This window comes from Notolepis coatsorum (genome assembly GCF_963971535.1).
Source record: "Notolepis coatsorum genome assembly, contig: SCAFFOLD_1632, whole genome shotgun sequence".
Taxonomy (NCBI): domain Eukaryota; kingdom Metazoa; phylum Chordata; class Actinopteri; order Aulopiformes; family Paralepididae; genus Notolepis; species Notolepis coatsorum.
Window position 1 is genome coordinate 20,395 of NW_028171278.1, and position 19,350 is coordinate 39,744.

Below are 19,350 nucleotides of genomic sequence, written 5' to 3' on the forward strand. Positions count from 1 at the left end.
ATGTTGCCAGGTGCAGCTAACAGTATATATGATGTAAATATATGTTGCCAGGTGCAGCTAACAGAATATATGATGTAAATATATGTTGCCAGGTGCAGCTAACAGTATATATGTTGTAAATATATATTGCCAGGTGCAGCTAACAGTATATATGATGTAAATATATGTTGCCAGGTGCGGCTAACAGTATATATGATGTAAATATATGTTGCCAGGTGCAGCTAACAGTATATATGATGTAAATGTATGTTGCCAGGTGCAGCTAACAGTATATATGATGTAAATATATGTTGCCAGGTGCAGCTAACAGTATATATGATGTAAATATATGTTGCCAGGTGCGGCTAACAGTATATATGATGTAAATATATGTTGCCAGGTGCGGCTAACAGTATATATGATGTAAATATATGTTGCCAGGTGCGACTAACAGTATATATGATGTAAATATATGTTGCCAGGTGCAGCTAACAGTATATATGATGTAAATATATGTTGCCAGGTGCAGCTAACAGTATATATGATGTAAATATATGTTGCCAGGTGCAGCTAACAGTATATATGATGTAAATATATGTTGCCAGGTGCAGCAAACAGTATATATGATGTAAATATATGTTGCCAGGTGCAGCTAACAGTATATATGATGTAAATATATGTTGCCAGGTGCGGCTAACAGTATATATGATGTAAATATATGTTGCCAGGTGCGGCTAACAGTATATATGATGTAAATATATGTTGCCAGGTGCGGCTAACAGTATATATGATGTAAATATATGTTGCCAGGTGCGGCTAACAGTATATATGATGTAAATATATGTTGCCAGGTGCGGCTAACAGTATATATGATGTAAATAATATATGTTGCCAGGTGCAGCTAACAGTATATATGATGTAAATATATGTTGCCAGGTGCGGCTAACAGTATATATGATGTAAATATATGTTGCCAGGTGCGGCTAACAGTATATATGATGTAAATATATGGTGCCAGGTGCGGCTAACAGTATATATGATGTAAATATATGTTGCCAGGTGCGGCTAACAGTATATATGATGTAAATATATGTTGCCAGGTGCGGCTAACAGTATATATGATGTAAATATATGTTGCCAGGTGCGGCTAACAGTATATATGATGTAAATATATGTTGCCAGGTGCGGCTAACAGTATATATGATGTAAATATATGTTGCCAGGTGCAGCTAACAGTATATATGATGTAAATATATGTTGCCAGGTGCAGCTAACAGTATATATGATGTAAATATATGTTGCCAGGTGCGGCTAACAGTATATATGATGTAAATATATGTTGCCAGGTGCGGCTAACAGTATATATGATGTAAATATATGTTGCCAGGTGCGGCTAACAGTATATATGATGTAAATATATGTTGCCAGGTGCGGCTAACAGTATATATGATGTAAATATATGTTGCCAGGTGCGGCTAACAGTATATATGATGTAAATATATGTTGCCAGGTGCGGCTAACAGTATATATGATGTAAATATATGTTGCCAGGTGCGGCTAACCCCACAGTCGCGCGGCGGAACATGACGCTGCCGGGGGAGAACGGACAGAACCTGGTGGAGTGGAGGTTCAGGAAGGAGCAGACCAGAGGAAAGGTCATCGTCTTCGGAAGAAAACTCAGAGTGAGTAGAGAGCAATAAAGCGTGTTTGGCTAAGTGACGATAGGGTTAGGGCTCTCTGTAATGAAACCCTTGTATAAAGCGTGTTTGGGTTAGTGATGATAGGGTTCTCTAATGAAACACTTGTATAAAGCGTGTTTGGGTTAGTGATGATAGGGTTCTCTCTAATGAAACACTTGTATAAAGCGTGTTTGGGTTAGTGATGATAGGGTTCTCTGTAATGAAACCCTCGTATAAAGCGTGGTTGGGTTAGTGATGATAGGGTTCTCTGTAATGAAACACTTGTATAAAGCGTGTTTGGGTTAGTGATGATAGGGTTCTCTGTAATGAAACACTTGTATAAAGCGTGTTTGGGTTAGTGATGATAGGGTTCTCTCTAATGAAACACTTGTATAAAGTGTGTTTGGGTTAGTGATGATAGGGTTCTCTCTAATGAAACACTTGTATAAAGCGTGTTTGGGTTAGTGATGATAGGGTTCTCTGTAATGAAACACTTGTATAAAGCGTGTTTGGGTTAGTGATGATAGGGTTCTCTCTAATGAAACCCTTGTATAAAGCGTGTTTGGGTTAGTGATGATAGGGTTCTCTGTAATGAAACACTTGTATAAAGCGTGTTTGGGTTAGTGATGATAGGGTTCTCTCTAATGAAACACTTGTATAAAGCGTGTTTGGGTTAGTGATGATAGGGTTCTCTAATGAAACACTTGTATAAAGCGTGTTTGGGTTAGTGATGATAGGGTTCTCTAATGAAACCCTAGTATAAAGCGTGTTTGGGTTAGTGATGATAGGGTTCTCTAATGAAACCCTAGTATAAAGCATGTTTGGGTTAGTGATGATAGGGTTCTCTAATGAAACACTTGTATAAAGCGTGTTTGGGTTAGTGATGATAGGGTTCTCTCTGTAATGAAACACTTGTATAAAGCGTGTTTGGGTTAGTGATGATAGGGTTCTCTCTAATGAAACACTTGTATAAAGCGTGTTTGGGTTAGTGATGATAGGGTTCTCTGTAATGAAACACTTGTATAAAGCGTGTTTGGGTTAGTGATGATAGGGTTCTCTGTAATGAAACACTTGTATAAAGCGTGTTTGGGTTAGTGATGATAGGGTTCTCTGTAATGAAACACTTGTATAAAGCGTGTTTGGGTTAGTGATGATAGGGTTCTCTGTAATGAAACACTTGTATAATGCGTGTTTGGGTTAGTGATGATAGGGTTCTCTGTAATGAAACCCTCGTATAAAGCGTGTTTGGGTTAGTGATGATAGGGTTCTCTGTAATGAAACACTTGTATAAAGCGTGTTTGGGGTAGTGATGATAGGGTTCTCTCTAATGAAACACTTGTATAAAGCGTGTTTGGGTTAGTGATGATAGGGTTCTCTCTAATGAAACACTTGTATAAAGCGTGTTTGGGTTAGTGATGATAGGGTTAGTGATGATAGGGTTCTCTCTAATGAAACACTTGTATAAAGCGTGTTTGGGTTAGTGATGATAGGGTTCTCTCTAATGAAACACTTGTATAAAGCGTGTTTGGGTTAGTGATGATAGGGTTCTCTCTAATGAAACACTTGTATAAAGCGTGTTTGGGTCAGTGATGATAGGGTTCTCTGTAATGAAACCCTTGTATAAAGCGTGTTTGGGTTAGTGATGATAGGGTTCTCTAATGAAACACTTGTATAAAGCGTGTTTGGGTTAGTGATGATAGGGTTCTCTCTAATGAAACACTTGTATAAAGTGTGTTTGGGTTAGTGATGATAGGGTTCTCTGTAATGAAACCCTTGTATAAAGCGTGTTTGGGTTAGTGATGATAGGGTTCTCTGTAATGAAACACTTGTATAAAGCGTGTTTGGGTTAGTGATGATAGGGTTCTCTGTAATGAAACCCTCGTATAAAGCGTGTTTGGGTTAGTGATGATAGGGTTCTCTCTAATGAAACACTTGTATAAAGCGTGTTTGGGTTAGTGATGATAGGGTTCTCTGTAATGAAACACTTGTATAAAGCGTGTTTGGGTTAGTGATGATAGGGTTCTCTAATGAAACACTTGTATAAAGCGTGTTTGGGTTAGTGATGATAGGGTTCTCTCTAATGAAACACTTGTATAAAGCGTGTTTGGGTTAGTGATGATAGGGTTCTCTGTAATGAAACACTTGTATAAAGCGTGTTTGGGTTAGTGATGATAGGGTTAGTGACGATGATAGGGTTAGTGATGATAGGGTTAGTGACGATGATAGGGTTAGTGATGATAGGGTTAGTGACGATGATAGGGTTAGTGACGATGATAGGGTTAGTGACGATGATAGGGTTAGTGACGATGATAGGGTTAACTGTCACACACAAGCTCTGAGAGGCTCAGCTGTTTTATGAGGTCAAGGAATGATTTAAATCCTGCGTCTGTTTATTAACTAGAATATAATGTCTTAATTGACTCTGTCTATTAACCCTTTCACTGCCACAAGACAGAAGGTTAACCCTTTACCGGTCGTCGTCGGTTGTGTGATAGTAGAGGGTTAACCTTCTGTCGTGTGGCACTGAAAGGGTTAACACGCTGTCGCGTGGCAGTGAAAGGGTTAACCCGATGTCGCGTGGCAGTGAAAGGGTTAACACGCTGTTGCGTGGCAGTGAAAGGGTTAACAAGGATTTAATGTCAGAATTACAAGAGGAATTTAATTGACTCAGTGTTTTTAAACCAAGTCTGTAATCCTGCATCAGGTAGTAGTTTCATTAGAATTGTTCGACAGACGCTATACTGTTTGTTTGTTTGTGTTTGTTGGTGTGTTTGTTTGTTTATTTATTTGTTTGTTTGTTTGTTTGTTTGTTTGTTTGTTTGTTTGTTTGTTTGTTGTCTCAGGTGAATGGCAGGAACTTGTTGTCGGTAGACTACGACCGCACGCTGAGGACAGAGAAGATCTATGATGACCACAGGAAGTTCCTTCTAAAGATCATCTATGATGCCCAGGGGCACCCAACGCTCTGGGTACCCAGCAGCAAGCTGCTGCCCGTCAACCTCACCTACTCCAGGTAACACTGTCTGTCTGTCAACCTCACCTCCTCCAGGTAACACTGTCTGTCTGTCAACCTCACCTCCTCCAGGTAACACTGTCTGTCTGTCAACCTCACCTACTCCAGGTAACACTGTCTGTCTGTCAACCTCACCTACTCCAGGTAACACTGTCTGTCTGTCTGTCTGTCAACCTCACCTCCTCCAGGTAACACTGTCTGTCTGTCAACCTCACCTCCTCCAGGTAACACTGTCTGTCTGTTAACCTCACCTCCTCCAGGTAACACTGTCTGTCTGTCAACCTCACCTACTCCAGGTAACACTGTCTGTCTGTCAACCTCACCTCCTCCAGGTAACACTGTCTGTCTGTCAACCTCACCTACTCCAGGTAACACTGTCTGTCTGTCAACCTCACCTCCTCCAGGTAACACTGTCTGTCTGTCAACCTCACCTCCTCCAGGTAACACTGTCTGTCTGTCTGTCTGTCAACCTCACCTCCTCCAGGTAACACTGTCTGTCTGTCAACCTCACCTCCTCCAGGTAACACTGTCTGTCTGTCAACCTCACCTACTGCAGGTAACACTGTCTGTCTGTTAACCTCACCTCCTCCAGGTAACACTGTCTGTCTGTCAACCTCACCTACTGCAGGTAACACTGTCTGTCTGTCTGTCTGTCAACCTCACCTCCTCCAGGTAACACTGTCTGTCTGTCAACCTCACCTCCTCCAGGTAACACTGTCTGTCTGTCAACCTCACCTCCTCCAGGTAACACTGTCTGTCTGTCAACCTCACCTCCTCCAGGTAACACTGTCTGTCTGTCAACCTCACCTACTCCAGGTAACACTGTCTGTCTGTCAACCTCACCTACTCCAGGTAACACTGTCTGTCTGTCAACCTCACCTCCTCCAGGTAACACTGTCTGTCTGTCAACCTCACCTACTCCAGGTAACACTGTCTGTCTGTCAACCTCACCTCCTCCAGGTAACACTGTCTGTCTGTCAACCTCACCTCCTCCAGGTAACACTGTCTGTCTGTCTGTCTGTCAACCTCACCTCCTCCAGGTAACACTGTCTGTCTGTCAACCTCACCTCCTCCAGGTAACACTGTCTGTCTGTCAACCTCACCTACTGCAGGTAACACTGTCTGTCTGTTAACCTCACCTCCTCCAGGTAACACTGTCTGTCTGTCAACCTCACCTACTGCAGGTAACACTGTCTGTCTGTTAACCTCACCTCCTCCAGGTAACACTGTCTGTCTGTCAACCTCACCTACTGCAGGTAACACTGTCTGTCTGTCAACCTCACCTACTGCAGGTAACACTGTCTGTCTGTCAACCTCACCTACTGCAGGTAACACTGTCTGTCTGTCAACCTCACCTACTGCAGGTAACACTGTCTGTCTGTCAACCTCACCTACTGCAGGTAACACTGTCTGTCTGTCAACCTCACCTACTGCAGGTAACACTGTCTGTCTGTCAACCTCACCTCCTCCAGGTAACACTGTCTGTCTGTCAACCTCACCTCCTCCAGGTAACACTGTCTGTCTGTCAACCTCACCTACTGCAGGTAACACTGTCTGTCTGTCAACCTCACCTACTCCAGGTAACACTGTCTGTCTGTCAACCTCACCTACTGCAGGTAACACTGTCTGTCTGTCAACCTCACCTACTGCAGGTAACACTGTCTGTCTGTCAACCTCACCTACTCCAGGTAACACTGTCTGTCTGTCAACCTCACCTCCTCCAGGTAACACTGTCTGTCTGTCAACCTCACCTCCTCCAGGTAACACTGTCTGTCTGTCAACCTCACCTCCTCCAGGTAACACTGTCTGTCTGTCAACCTCACCTACTGCAGGTAACACTGTCTGTCTGTCAACCTCACCTCCTCCAGGTAACACTGTCTGTCTGTCAACCTCACCTACTCCAGGTAACACTGTCTGCCTGTTAACCTCACCTCCTCCAGGTAACATTGTCTGTCTGTCAACCTCACCTCCTCCAGGTAACACTGCTCTCTCTCTCTCTCTCTCTCTCTCTCTCTCTCTCTCTCTCTCTCTTTACATGGCCAAAGCCAAACAAAACAAAACAATCAAACAGAGAAATCAAAAGAAATCAGTACATTACAGAAGGAATTTCTTGTATGATTGACAGTCGTTATGGGGGTTGTATTCCGTTGGATGTCCTTTCCTTGTCACAGCAGCTCACAAATCTTGCTGCTGTGTTTGCACATTGTTGTATTTCTCCCAGTAGGTATGGGAGTTTTGAGTTATTGTCCATGTTTTCAACGTCTCTTTGGGTGTTTGCAATTTGTGGGAAGTATATGTCTCTGATGTCTTGGTATAGTGGGCAGGTTGAAGTATATGTCTCTGATGTCTTGGTATAGTGGGCAGCTTGAAGTATATGTCTCTGATGTCTTGGTATAGTGGGCAGGTTGAAGTATATGTCTCTGATGTCTTGGTATAGTGGGCAGGTTAAAGTATATGTCTCTGATGTCTTGGTATAGTGGGCAGGTTGAAGTATATGTCTCTGATGACTTGGTATAGTGGGCAGGTTGAAGTATATGTCTCTGATGTCTTGGTATAGTGGGCAGGTTGAAGTATATGTCTCTGATGTCTTGGTATAGTGGGCAGGTTGAAGTATATGTCTCTGATGTCTTGGTATAGTGGGCAGGTTGAAGTATATGTCTCTGATGTCTTGGTATAGTGGGCAGGTTGAAGTATATGTCTCTGATGTCTTGGTATAGTGGGCAGGTTGAAGTATATGTCTCTGATGTCTTGGTATAGTGGGCAGGTTGAAGTATATGTCTCTGATGTCTTGGTATAGTGGGCAGGTTGAAGTATATGTCTCTGATGTCTTGGTATAGTGGGCAGGTTGAAGTATATGTCTCTGATGACTTGGTATAGTGGGCAGGTTGAAGTATATGTCTCTGATGTCTTGGTATAGTGGGCAGGTTGAAGTATATGTCTCTGATGTCTTGGTATAGTGGGCAGGTTGAAGTATATGTCTCTGATGTCTTGGTATAGTGGGCAGGTTGAAGTATATATCTCTGATGTCTTGGTATAGTGGGCAGGTTGAAGTATATGTCTCTGATGTCTTGGTATAGTGGGCAGCTTGAAGTATATGTCTCTGATGTCTTGGTATAGTGGGCAGGTTGAAGTATATGTCTCTGATGTCTTGGTATAGTGGGCAGGTTGAAGTATATGTCTCTGATGTCTTGGTATAGTGGGCAGCTTGAAGTATATGTCTCTGATGTCTTGGTATAGTGGGCAGGTTGAAGTATATGTCTCTGATGTCTTGATATAGTGGGCAGGTTGAAGTATATGTCTCTGATGTCTTGGTATAGTGGGCAGGTTGAAGTATATAATAATAATAATAATAATAATAATAATAATAATAATAATAATAATAATAATAATAATAATAATAATAATAATAATAATAATAATAATAATAATAATAATAATAATAATAATAATAATAATAATAATAATAATAATAATAATAATAATAATAATAATAACTTTATTTGTATAGCACTTTTCATACAGAGGTTGCAGTTCAAAGTGCTTCACAACAGTAAAAAATACAGGCATAAGCGAGCATAAAAAAGATAGACAGGTAGCAACGTATGGTAAATCACAGTGTTTCACATTTGTATCTAGCATCCCAATAGGCTCTCTGCTTACAGTTTTCAGTAATACAAATAATAAAAATAGTTTAAAATGATTCAGTTTAAAAATAGTCTAAAAATTATGAAATAGAACGGACATACAACAGGGTATTTAACATACAACAGCAGTGCATCAGTAAGAAGTAAAAAGTGTGATAAAATAGTTCTCTTCATACAGTAGGAGGTAGTCAGATAAAATTATCATAGAACCGACACATGAATTTGATAGGCAGTGGATAAAAGTAGGCAGGGTAAGAATAGTGCAGGTAAGTACAATTTGTGTCAGGATATCCCTGATGTTTCATTGAAATGCCTGAGCAAAGAGATAGGTTGTTTCTGATGTCTTGGTATAGTGGGCAGGTTGAAGTATATGTCTCTGATGTCTTGGTATAGTGGGCAGGTTGAAGTATATGTCTCTGATGTCTTGGTATAGTGGGCAGGTTGAAGTATATGTCTCTGATGTCTTGGTATAGTGGGCAGGTTGAAGTATATGTCTCTGATGTCTTGGTATAGTGGGCAGGTTGAAGTATATGTCTCTGATGTCTTGGTATAGTGGGCAGGTTGAAGTATATGTCTCTGATGTCTTGGTATAGTGGGCAGGTTGAAGTATATGTCTCTGATGTCTTGGTATAGTGGGCAGGTTGTTAAGTAGTGGAGCTCGGTTCCCACCTCTTCTTGTGTGCAGTGGGTGCACAGTCTGTCTTCTCTTGGGAGCCAGGTCTGCCTATGGCGGCCTTTCTCGATGGCTAGGCTGTGCTCGCTGAGTCTGTACCTAGTCAAGGATCTTCTTAGTTTTGGGTCAGTCACAGTGCTCAGGTATTCTGCCACTGTGTACTCTCTGTTTAGGGCCGAATAGCATTTCAATTTGCTCTGGCTTTGGGTTGATTCTTTCCAATGTGTGCGATTGTTTTCTTTTTGTTTTTTTATAATTTGGTTTAGTCTAGTGTGGTTTCTGTCTGGTGGCTCTGCTTGCATTTGTGAGCAGAGTCCCAGAACCATCTGGCTGAGTGGGCATCTCTCAAGGGTCTCTCTGTAGGTGAAGGCTTTGTTATGGAGTGTGTCTGGGTCACTTTATTTTAGGTGATTATAGAATTTAAATGCTCTTTTTTGGATTTTGATAATTAGTGTGTATCTTCCTAGTTCTGCTCTGCATGCATTATTCTGTGTTTTCCGTTGGGTGCGGAGAATGGATTTGCAAAGTTCTGCATGCAGAGTCTCAATTGGGTGTTTGTCCCATTTAGTGAAGTCTTGATTTGCAAGTGGGACCCAGACTTCGCAACCATACAGGGAAATGGGTTCTATGATGGAGTCCAATATTTTGAGCCAGATTTTGATTGGAATGTCTAGCTTGATGTTCCTTTTGATAGCATAAAAAGCCCTTCTTGCTTTGTCTCACAGCTTGGTTGAAGTTCCCTGTAGCACTTATGTTTAGGCCGAGATAGGTGTAGTTTTTTGTGTGTTCTAGGTAAATTGTGTCTAGGAGGAATTTGTGTTTGTGTTGTTGTATGCTGGGCCTTTTTTATATCATAACTTTAGTTTTGGTTAGATTTACTGTCAGCGCCCATGTCTGGGAGAATTTTTGCAGAAGATCAAGGTGCTGCTGTAGCCCTTCTTTTGTTGGAGACAGCAGCACCAGGTAATCTGCAAACAGTAGGCATTTTACTTCTGTGTTTGCTATGGGGATGTCAGTTGCTGCAGGAAGTCAACGAAAATATTTAGCTTTTATTTTTATTTATTTGGTTGTCGATTACATTTACATTTACATTTAGTCATTTAGCTGACGCTTTTATCCAAAGCGACTTACAAGTTCTGTACGACAAGTCATCAGGAAGGGTACAACTCTATCAGCTGAGTAACAATGTTCATCAAAGTGTTGCGTGTTACAGTGTAGGTTAGATTATTAAGTGCATGGCAGTAAGGTTAGTTAGGGTTAGATTTTTTTTAAATGTTTTATGTATTTCAGATAATGGTTGAAGAAGTGCGTCTTTAGTCAACGCCGAAAGATTGGACGGGTTTCGGCTGTCCTAACTGGGGTGGGTAGTTCATTCCACCATTGTGGCGCAAAGGACTGAGAATAGGCGACTTCTCTTTGATGACCCTCCCGGAGCTCGGATAGGAGTAGGTCTGAGGCGGCCAGAAGATGCAGAGCGTAGGGGTCTTGAGGGTGTGTAGTTAGAGACCATTGACCAGAGGTAGGCGGGAGCAGTTCCCTTTGCCGCACGGTATGCTAGGTCGAGAGCCTTGAAGCGGATTTGTGCAGCAATGGGGAGCCAGTGCAGGTCCGTAAGAAGTGGGGTGACATGGGCCGACTTCGGTAGGTTTGCGATCAGGCGGGCCGCTGCGTTCTGAATGAGTTGAAGAGGCTTGGTGGCAGTGGTTCTGAATGAGTTGAAGAGGCTTGGTGGCGGTGGCCGGGAGGCCAGCGAGCAATGCGTTGCAGTAGTCGAGGCGGGAGATGACTGTTGATTGGACGAGGAGTTGGGTGGCTTCTTTTGTCAGGAAGGGGCGGATCCTTCTGACATTGCTCAGGAGGAATCTGCAGGTTCTGGTTGTCGCTGCGATGTGAGCAGAGAAGTTCAACTGGTCGTCGAGAACAACACCAAGGTTCTTGGTGGTCGGGGACACGGTCACAGCTGCATTCTCGGCTGTGATAGAAAGGTCGGTCAGGGGGGAGGATTTGGCCGGCAAGTGAAGCAATTCTGTTTTGCTTAGGCTCAGTTAGAGGTGGTTGGTCGTCATCCACGCGGAGATGTCAGACAGACAGGTCGAGATCCGCTCAGAGACATAGATATCTGAGGGAGGGAAGGAGAGGAAGAGTTGAGTATCATTGGCATAACAATGATACGAAAAGCCATGAGACGAGATAATGTTTCCCAGTGATTTAGTGTAGAGGGAGAAGAGAAGGGGTCCTAGGACCGAGCCCTGGGGGACACCCGTCCGCAAGGGGCGGGTGGCCGACAGGGTCCCTCTCCATGACACTTGGTAGGAGCGGTCATTGAGGTATGATGTCAGCCATGTCAGCACAGAGCCAGCCACTCCCATTCCTGCGAGGGCCGCAAGGAGGATCTGATGGTTGACTGTGTCGAAGGCTGCAGATAGATCTAGGAGAATCAGGACAGAGGAGAGGCCTTTCGCTTTTGCTAAGTGAAGTGCCTCTGTGACCGCAATGAGGGCCGTTTCTGTGGAGTGGCCAGTCCTGAAGCCAGACTGATTAGGGTCTAGGAGGTCATTCTGTAAGAGATAAGCAGTAAGTTGGTTGGATACAGCATGTTCAAGTGTTTTAGAAGGGAAGGGGAGAAGAGAGACAGGACGATAGTTGCCTTTGACGGTGGGGTTCAGGGTTGTTTTTCTTATGCGGGGCGTGACTCTGGCTTGTTTTAGGGAGGTGGGGACCACCCCCGAGTTGAGGGAGGAGTTGATGGTTGCAGTTAGGAATGGGAGGATGTAAGGTGGCTGGGTGGCGCAGCGGACATTGCGCCCGTCACCAACGCAAGAGACACCGGGTTCGAATCCGGCTGTCAACATTGCCTCCGGCTTGGGCCGGCCGTCATACTAACTCAATTGGCAGAGTTAGCGGGTGGAAGTCGATGGGTGGTAATCTGGACGTTGTGGACAGCGACTCCTACAGGTCAGTTCGGGGACGCCTGCACAGCAGAGACAGGAAATGGCGGGGGTAGTGTGAGCCTCCCACACGTTACACCTCGCCAATGAGAGTCCGCGCTGGCAGGTGAAAAGATGTGACAGGCTGCCTCCTCGTGTATCGGAGGGGACACGTGATGCAAGGCTTCTATCCTCCCTACAACCGACCAGTGGGGGGCATATGTGAGCAATGTTCAAGACAGGGGAGGGGAGAATTGGCACAGCAAAATTGGGGTGGGAGAAAAATTGAAAAAGAGGAGAAAAAAGTGAATAAAAAAAGGAATGGGAGGATGTCTGGTGCTATGGTCTGGAGGAGTGGGGAGGGTAGCTGGTCCAGCTGGCATGTAGTCGGACGGTTCGACGTTACCAGTGTCAGGGTCTCTGCTTCTCTAATGGGAGAGAAAGATGACAGAGTGAAGGATGAGGTTCTCGATTCAGCATTTGGAATGGGTGGGGGTTGGGAGAAGGAGCTGCAGATGTTCTCCACTTTTTCCTCAAAGAAGATTGTGAAGTCTTCGGCAGAGAAGGATGAGGGAGGAGGGGGTGGGGGGAGTGAGGAGGGAGGACATGGTAGCATGCCGTTTGCGAAGATTCTTGGCAGAGGCCTCGATCCTATGGTGAAAGAAAGAAGCTTTGGCATTAGTAATGGTTTTGGAGAATGTTAACAAGAGGTTGTGATATGTGTCGATGTCAGCAGTGAGGTGTGACTTTCTATACTTCCTCTCAGCCGCTCTCAGGACCTGTCTTTGTTCTCTCACTGCATCTGTCAGCCATAGACTGGGTGGGGAACGGCTGGCAGGTTTCTCAACAAGGGGACAGAGCTTGTCGAAGGAGGTTGCAAGGACTGAGAGGAGGGTGGAGGTTGCCATCTGTGGGGAGAGCAGAGAAGGTGTCACTCAAAGGTAGAACGGATAGTATGTCAGAGGAGAGGGTGGAGGGGGATAGGAAGGGCAGGTTGCATCTGAGTGAGATGGTTTGAGTTGGGGTGAAGACCTTTCGGTTAGGCATGAGAGTTAGTGAGAAGGATATGAAGGAATGGTCAGATACATGTAGGGGAGTTACCGTGGTGTTAATGATGCTGGAGTTATGGGAAAATATGACATCCAAGGAGTTGCCTGCTTTGTGGGTGGGAGGCATGGCAGTGGGAGTCAGGTCAAAGGATTGTAGGAGGGAGACCACTGGGACCGTCTGAGATGAGTCAGGCAGGTTGAAGTCGCCCAATAGAAGGAGAGGGGTACCATCTTCCGGTAAGGAGCTTGTCCAGCTCATCTGTGAAGTGATCGAGCAGACCTGGAGGGCGATAGAGTGTAACAATGGTGAGATTGAAAGGATTAGAGACAGATACTGCATGATATTCGAGAGAGGAGAGTGACAGTTCTGGGAGTGGTGTTAAGTTTGTAGCCCATGAAGGAGATGTCATGAGGCCAGTGCCTCCACCCCGTCTGGAAGGTCGAGGTGTGTGAGTGAAGTTATAGTTTGTAGATAATGCTGCAGGTGTTGATGAGTTATTGGGGGTTATCCAGGGATCAGTTAGAGCCAGGAGCTGCAGATTTAGACTATTGGCATAGGCAGTAATGAAGTCAGCTTTGTTGACTGCTGATTGACAATTCCATAAGCCTCCCCGTACTGTGACAGGTGTATTAGTGGCTGTAGGAGGGTAGGAGAGATTAGCCGGGTTGCTAGCAAACTGCCATGGGTAGGTTGAATCTGTTTTGGAGGAGCAGATTGTGGATATAGGTATGAGACACATTGTGGTGTCAAGAGTGGAAGGGAGGTAGTAGAGAAATAGCAGAGTGGGAGGGAAAGGAGAATTTTTCACAGTGGAGTGAAAGATAGGATTATGGTGTACTTAGCAATAGGTGGATCGGTGGATCCCTCGGCGGAGAACTCCAGGAAAACTCCTCTTTGTCCCTCTTCGTTTTCTCGACGCTTCGCTGACGCTAAGCCAGCAAGCCTTTAAATCTCTATCACTAATTAGTGCTGTCTAACACCTGGCCCTTAATGGGGCACTTAACAAAACAAAATGGCCGTTTTAAACACGCCCCTTTAATCAAGTCAGCTGGTGCCTGAAAATGGCTTACCCTAGGTTGGGCGATTAGGGTGCTGAGGGTGAGAATGTGGTCTGTTGTACGGTGATTTGGTAGGAAGCCAATCTGTGATTTGCTCAAGGTACTGTTGTTTGTGAGGAAATGTATGAGTCTGTGGTTCATGATCATAGAAAGGATTTTTCCCAGGTTGCTGTTGACACAGATCCCACGGTAGTTGTTTGTGTCAAATTTGTCTCCCTTTTTGTGGAGCGGTGTTATGAGTCCTTGGTTCCAAATATTGGGGAAGATCCCGGAGCTAAGGACAATGTTAAAGGCCAACCTTCACGTTGTATTTTTGTTCAATAAACAATGTGGACTAGGCCAACGGTGACTTTCATGAAGAAGGAAAAAAAAGTATTGAAATTGACCCAGTTTTAGCGTTTTTATCAAACATTTTGTCTGCCCAACACAATCACCACGCACATGGATATTTTAATCAATGGTTCATAACGTGCGTGTGTAATCGAAATGATCTCGTCACAACAGGTGCAGGGCACCAGGGGGCTCACCAGGGGGCGCTGAGAGTCACACACAGCTAGTGGCAGGCACTGCAGGCAGAGAGCCTTGCTACCATAGATATATGCTTGCTACTACTAGCCGAATGAAAATGTATCTGTTTCACCTAACACTATTGCTCCGTGATTATAGCCATCCATCTCTAAAGCGAACCACTATTTGTAAAAGCCACAACCACGTTACCATATTTGTAATAATGTAAATCATTGTGTCGTTGTACATATTGTGTTTATAACGTTAGTAGCTAACATAGCTTAGCTTGGTAGCTATTGTGCTAACAACATATCCCGACATCCGGCTCGCTGGCCGGCATGAACGGCCGACCCAAAATGGTTCTCTCCTCTCTGTACACCCCGTCCCCACGGGTACCCTGCCGGGGGGCCCATGGACGCGACAACGGCGGCAGCCGTAGGGTGCTCGAGCCCGTAAAGGCTAGTGGTACACGATAGCTATGAGCTAACTAACGCTACAGGCTCAAACACCCTACGGCCGCCGCTGTTGTCGCGTCCACAAGCTCCTCCGCAGGACACCCGCGAGGACGGGGGCACACAAAGAGGAGAGAACCACCCGCAGGGACGGCGGAGCTATAGGCTAATGTCAGTGTAGTGGTCCCGACTGTAGCAGGGACGGCGGAGCTATAGGCTAACTGTGATGCACCGAGTGGGCCACCATTGATCTAGATGCCCCGATCTCAAATGGTTCACGACAGTAGACATAATGCTAACGTTAGCCAGCGCCATATATCGAGTAGTACTATGACCCGGACGGGCAAGGCATACGTTTCCTGAAGTGACGTCACGGCCGTGCTAGCATCTGATAAGCTTTTAGATTCGGCTCATTAATATGCACCTGTAGTGACGTCGGCGTTTGATAAGCTTTTTTGATTCGCGCGTGGATGTTATTCGTGCGTGGACCTTTTTAACTCTTTCGGAGTGGCATTTCCGGTGTCAAATGGAAAAAAATAAATAATGAAATTATATACCAATGATGTAAACTACCCATAATTGATCAGTAGGGTTTAACTTGGATGTTGGGCTTTAAGGAGTTTTAGTATAGCCAATTGGAATTTGGAGTCTGTGAGTTTTATCATTTAATTTAGGATACCATCCGCTCCGCAGGCCTTCTTGGTTTTAAGTGATTTTATTTTGTCCTGTAGTTCTTGTAGTGTAATTGGGGAGTCTAGCGGGTTCTGGTAGTCTTTTATGGTTGACTCTAGGCTTTGTAGTTTATCTTGTATGTGTTTTTGCTGTTCATTGTTTTGTATTGGGCTAAAGAGATTGGAGAAGTGGTTTACCCATACGTCTCCATTTTGGATGGGTAGCTCCTCGTGGTGTTGTTTGTTTAGTTTGTTCCAGTTTTCCCAGAAGTAAATTTTTTTTATGGATTCCTCTATATCCTGTAGCTGGTTTCTAACGTGTTGGTCGCTTTTTTTTCTTACTGTGTTTTTGTAATGTTTCAATGTATTGAAGACGCATCTCCATCTCTCTCTCTCTCTCTCTCTCTCTCTCTCTCTCTCTCTCTCTCTCTCTCTCTCTCTCTCTCTCTCTCTCTCTCTCTCTCTCTCAGTACGGGTCAGCTGACGGGGCTACAGAGAGGTCTGACCACAGAGAAGTGGGAACATGATGCTCAGGGGAGGATCGTGTCTCGTGTTTTTGCTGATGGAAAGACATGGAGCTACACCTACCTGGACAAGGTACGACAGAAAAAACAACAGTGTGTCGGAGGGGAGTGACTAAGTACTCAGGCATAGGGTGTCAGAGGGGAGGGGCTAAGTACTCAGGTGTCGGGTGTCAGAGGGGAGGGGCTAAGTACTCAGGTGTCGGGTGTCGGAGGGGCTAAGTACTCAGGTGTCGGGTGTCGGAGGGGCTGAGTACTCAGGTGTCGGGTGTCGGAGGGGCTGAGTACTCAGGTATCGGAGGGGAGGGGCTAAGTACTCAGGTGTCGGGTGTTGGAGGGGAGGGACTAAGTACTCAGGTGTCGGGTGTTGGAGGGGAGCGGCTAAGTACTCAGGTGTCGGGTGTCGGAGGGGAGCGGCTAAGTACTCAGGTGTAGGGTGTCGGAAGGGAGGGGCTAAGTACTCAGGTGTCGGGTGTCAGAGGGGAGGGACTAAGTACTCAGGTGTCGGGTGTCGGAGGGGAGGGGCTAAGTACTCAGGTGTCGGGTGTCGGAGAGGCCCAGGCCCAGTACTTTGTTGGAAGTGTGAAAATATGCATTATCTGAATCAGGAGATTATCTTCTCTGTAAAAATGTTAAGTGTATCTCTCCGTCGCATGAAGGCTGGCTGGCAGTGCGCATAGAATAAGGCTCTACTCCAGTAGGCGCTCCGCAAGTCTAGTATAGAGAGAGAGCTGTATAACCATCGGGTCTATTGGATCTATTGTAATAATATTAAATGAATGTCCTCCCCGTATTATATATTATTATTATATTATTACTAAACGCCTGCCTCAGCACTGGATGTGTCCCGGCTGCCTTCAAGCATGCTGTGGTCCAGCCCCGGATAAAGAAGCCCAACCTCGTTCCCTCTGTCTTTGCAAATTTTAGACCCATCTCACAATTACCATTTTTATCAAAAATCCTGGAGCGCATAGTCTACACACAGCTACAGTACAATCATACATGATAAATTCCAATCTGGCTTTAAACCACGACACAGCACTGAAACGGCCCTCCTCCGTGTCTTAAATTACTTGATCTCAGCTGCTGATGCAGGTAACTCATCCCTACTACTACTCCTTGACCTCACAGCCGCCTTTGATACGGTAGATCACCACATCCTCTTAGCTCGCCTCGAGCATCACGTAGGCCTCAGGGGCCCCGTCTTAGACTGGTTCAGGTCCTACTTATGCAACCGGACCTTCTCTGTCCAACTTGGTGACCTCACTTCCTCTGTGGCCCCCCTCACCTGCGGGGTGCCCCAAGGCTCGATATTGGGTCCCACCCTCTTCATCCTATATATACTCCCCCTAGGCCAGATCTTGGCAAAACACAACATCTCTTTCCATTGCTTCGCCGATGACGTGCAGGTCTACCTCCCCCTAAAATCCATCCAAGGGAAAACATCAATACAACCGCTACTTGACTGCCTGGCAGAGATCAAGTGCTGGATGTCTGAAAACTCCCTGACATTAAACGAAGGGAAAACAGAGGTCATTGTTTTTAATAGTGCCCCCCCCCGGCCCCCCTCATCGACGCACTTGGTCCCCTGGGTCCAAACCTCTCGACCTCTGTCAGGAACCTCAGGGTTATTTTTGACAGCAACTTAAAATTTGATAAACAGGTCAGCGCCGTAGTCAAAAACAGTTTTTACCACCTCAGACTCCTGGCGAAGACAAAGGCATCTCCCAAAACAACCTAGAGACGGTTCTACGTGCCTTTGTCACCACTCGCCTCGACTACTGCAATGCCCTTTACACAGGCATCGACAAATCCCTGCTCCGCCGCCTACAGCTGGTGCAGAACGCAGCCGCGCGCCTCCTCACCAAAACAAAAAAACATGAGCACATCAGCCCAGTTCTGGCCTCGCTCCACTGGCTACCTGTTCGCTTTAGAATAGATTTTAAATTAGCCCTAAATGTTTTTAAATCACTAAATGGCATGGCTCCTCCCTATCTATCCGAGCTCTTGCACCGCCACCCCCCCCACCGATCCCTCAGATCAGCTGACCAGCTGCTATTGGTGGTGCCTAGAACCAGGCTCAAGACTAGGGGAGACAGAGCTTTCTCCACCGCAGCGCCTAGATTGTGGAGCAGCCTCCCCCTCAGCGTACGGACCGCCCAGACCGTACAGGCTTTTAAATCACTTTTAAAAACCTACCTGTTCTCCTTGGCCTTTCCCCCCACTTAATCACTACTAGACCCCTGGCCCTTCTATCTTCTTTGCTTTACTGTGTCCTACCTGTTTTTATTACATTCATTGTTTTACTGTGTTTTTAATTTTATATCTTGCATCGTAATATTTTTGTCTTTTGTCAACCTGCCTGTGAAGCACTTTGGAAATGTGCTATATAAATAAAATTTACTTGACTTGACTTGAACGTGTCTCTCTCTCTCTCTATCTCTCTCTCTCTCTCTCTCTCTCTCTCTCTCTCCCTCTCTCTCTCTCTCTCTCTCTCTCTCTCCCTCTCTCTCTCTCTCTCTCTCTGTCTCTCTGTCTCTCTCTCTCCCCCCCTCTCTCTCTAGCTCCTCCTAGTGGCCCATCTTGGAACAGGGCGTCGTGTCCTGTATAAATACCGCAGACAGGTGAGATCATCGCTTCTGGCTGGTTTAGACTTGCATCCAATGAATCCCTTCATCTCCTCAGGAATATACTGTATAAAGCGAATGATGCTAATGATGGAGCATCGCCGTCAGTTGTGTGATAGTAAAGGGTTAACCTTCTGTCGTGTGGCAGTGAAAGGATAACCTTCTGTCGTGTGGCAGTGAAAGGGATAACCTTCTGTCGTGTGGCAGTGAAAGGGTTAATAACGACGGTGATGATTCTTGTTGTGGTTGAACCTGTGGTCGTCACGCAGAACAAGCTGGCGGAGATCCTGTACGATGCCACCCGCGTCAGCTTCACCTACGACGAGACGGCGGGCGTCCTGAAGACGGTCAACCTGCAGAGCGAAGGCTTCATCTGCTCCATCCGGTACCGGCAGATCGGACCGCTGGTGGACCGGCAGATCTTCCGCTTCAGCGAGGACGGCATGGTGAACGCGCGCTTCGACTACACGTACGACAACAGCTTCAGGGTCACCAGCATGCAGGCGGTGATCAACGAGACGCCGCTGCCCATCGACCTCTACCAGTTCG

The 19,350-nt window shown here is 45.5% G+C and overlaps 1 protein-coding gene across 1 annotated transcript in view; it reads left to right on the plus strand.

Moving 5' to 3' along the window:
* The window catches only part of LOC311248294 (teneurin-3-like), a gene marked incomplete at its 3' end in the record, with an annotated part of 39,694 nt that extends 20,387 nt beyond the window's left edge, over nt 1-19,307 (plus strand). The window contains exons 7-11 of the mRNA XM_084339201.1: nt 1,531-1,661; nt 4,502-4,671; nt 16,124-16,250; nt 18,739-18,798; nt 19,071-19,307. Of these exons, the coding sequence (XP_084195327.1) occupies nt 1,531-1,661; nt 4,502-4,671; nt 16,124-16,250; nt 18,739-18,798; nt 19,071-19,307 (725 nt within the window). The remainder of the gene's footprint in view (nt 1-1,530; nt 1,662-4,501; nt 4,672-16,123; nt 16,251-18,738; nt 18,799-19,070) is intronic.
* Nucleotides 19,308-19,350: the final 43 nt, after the last annotated feature.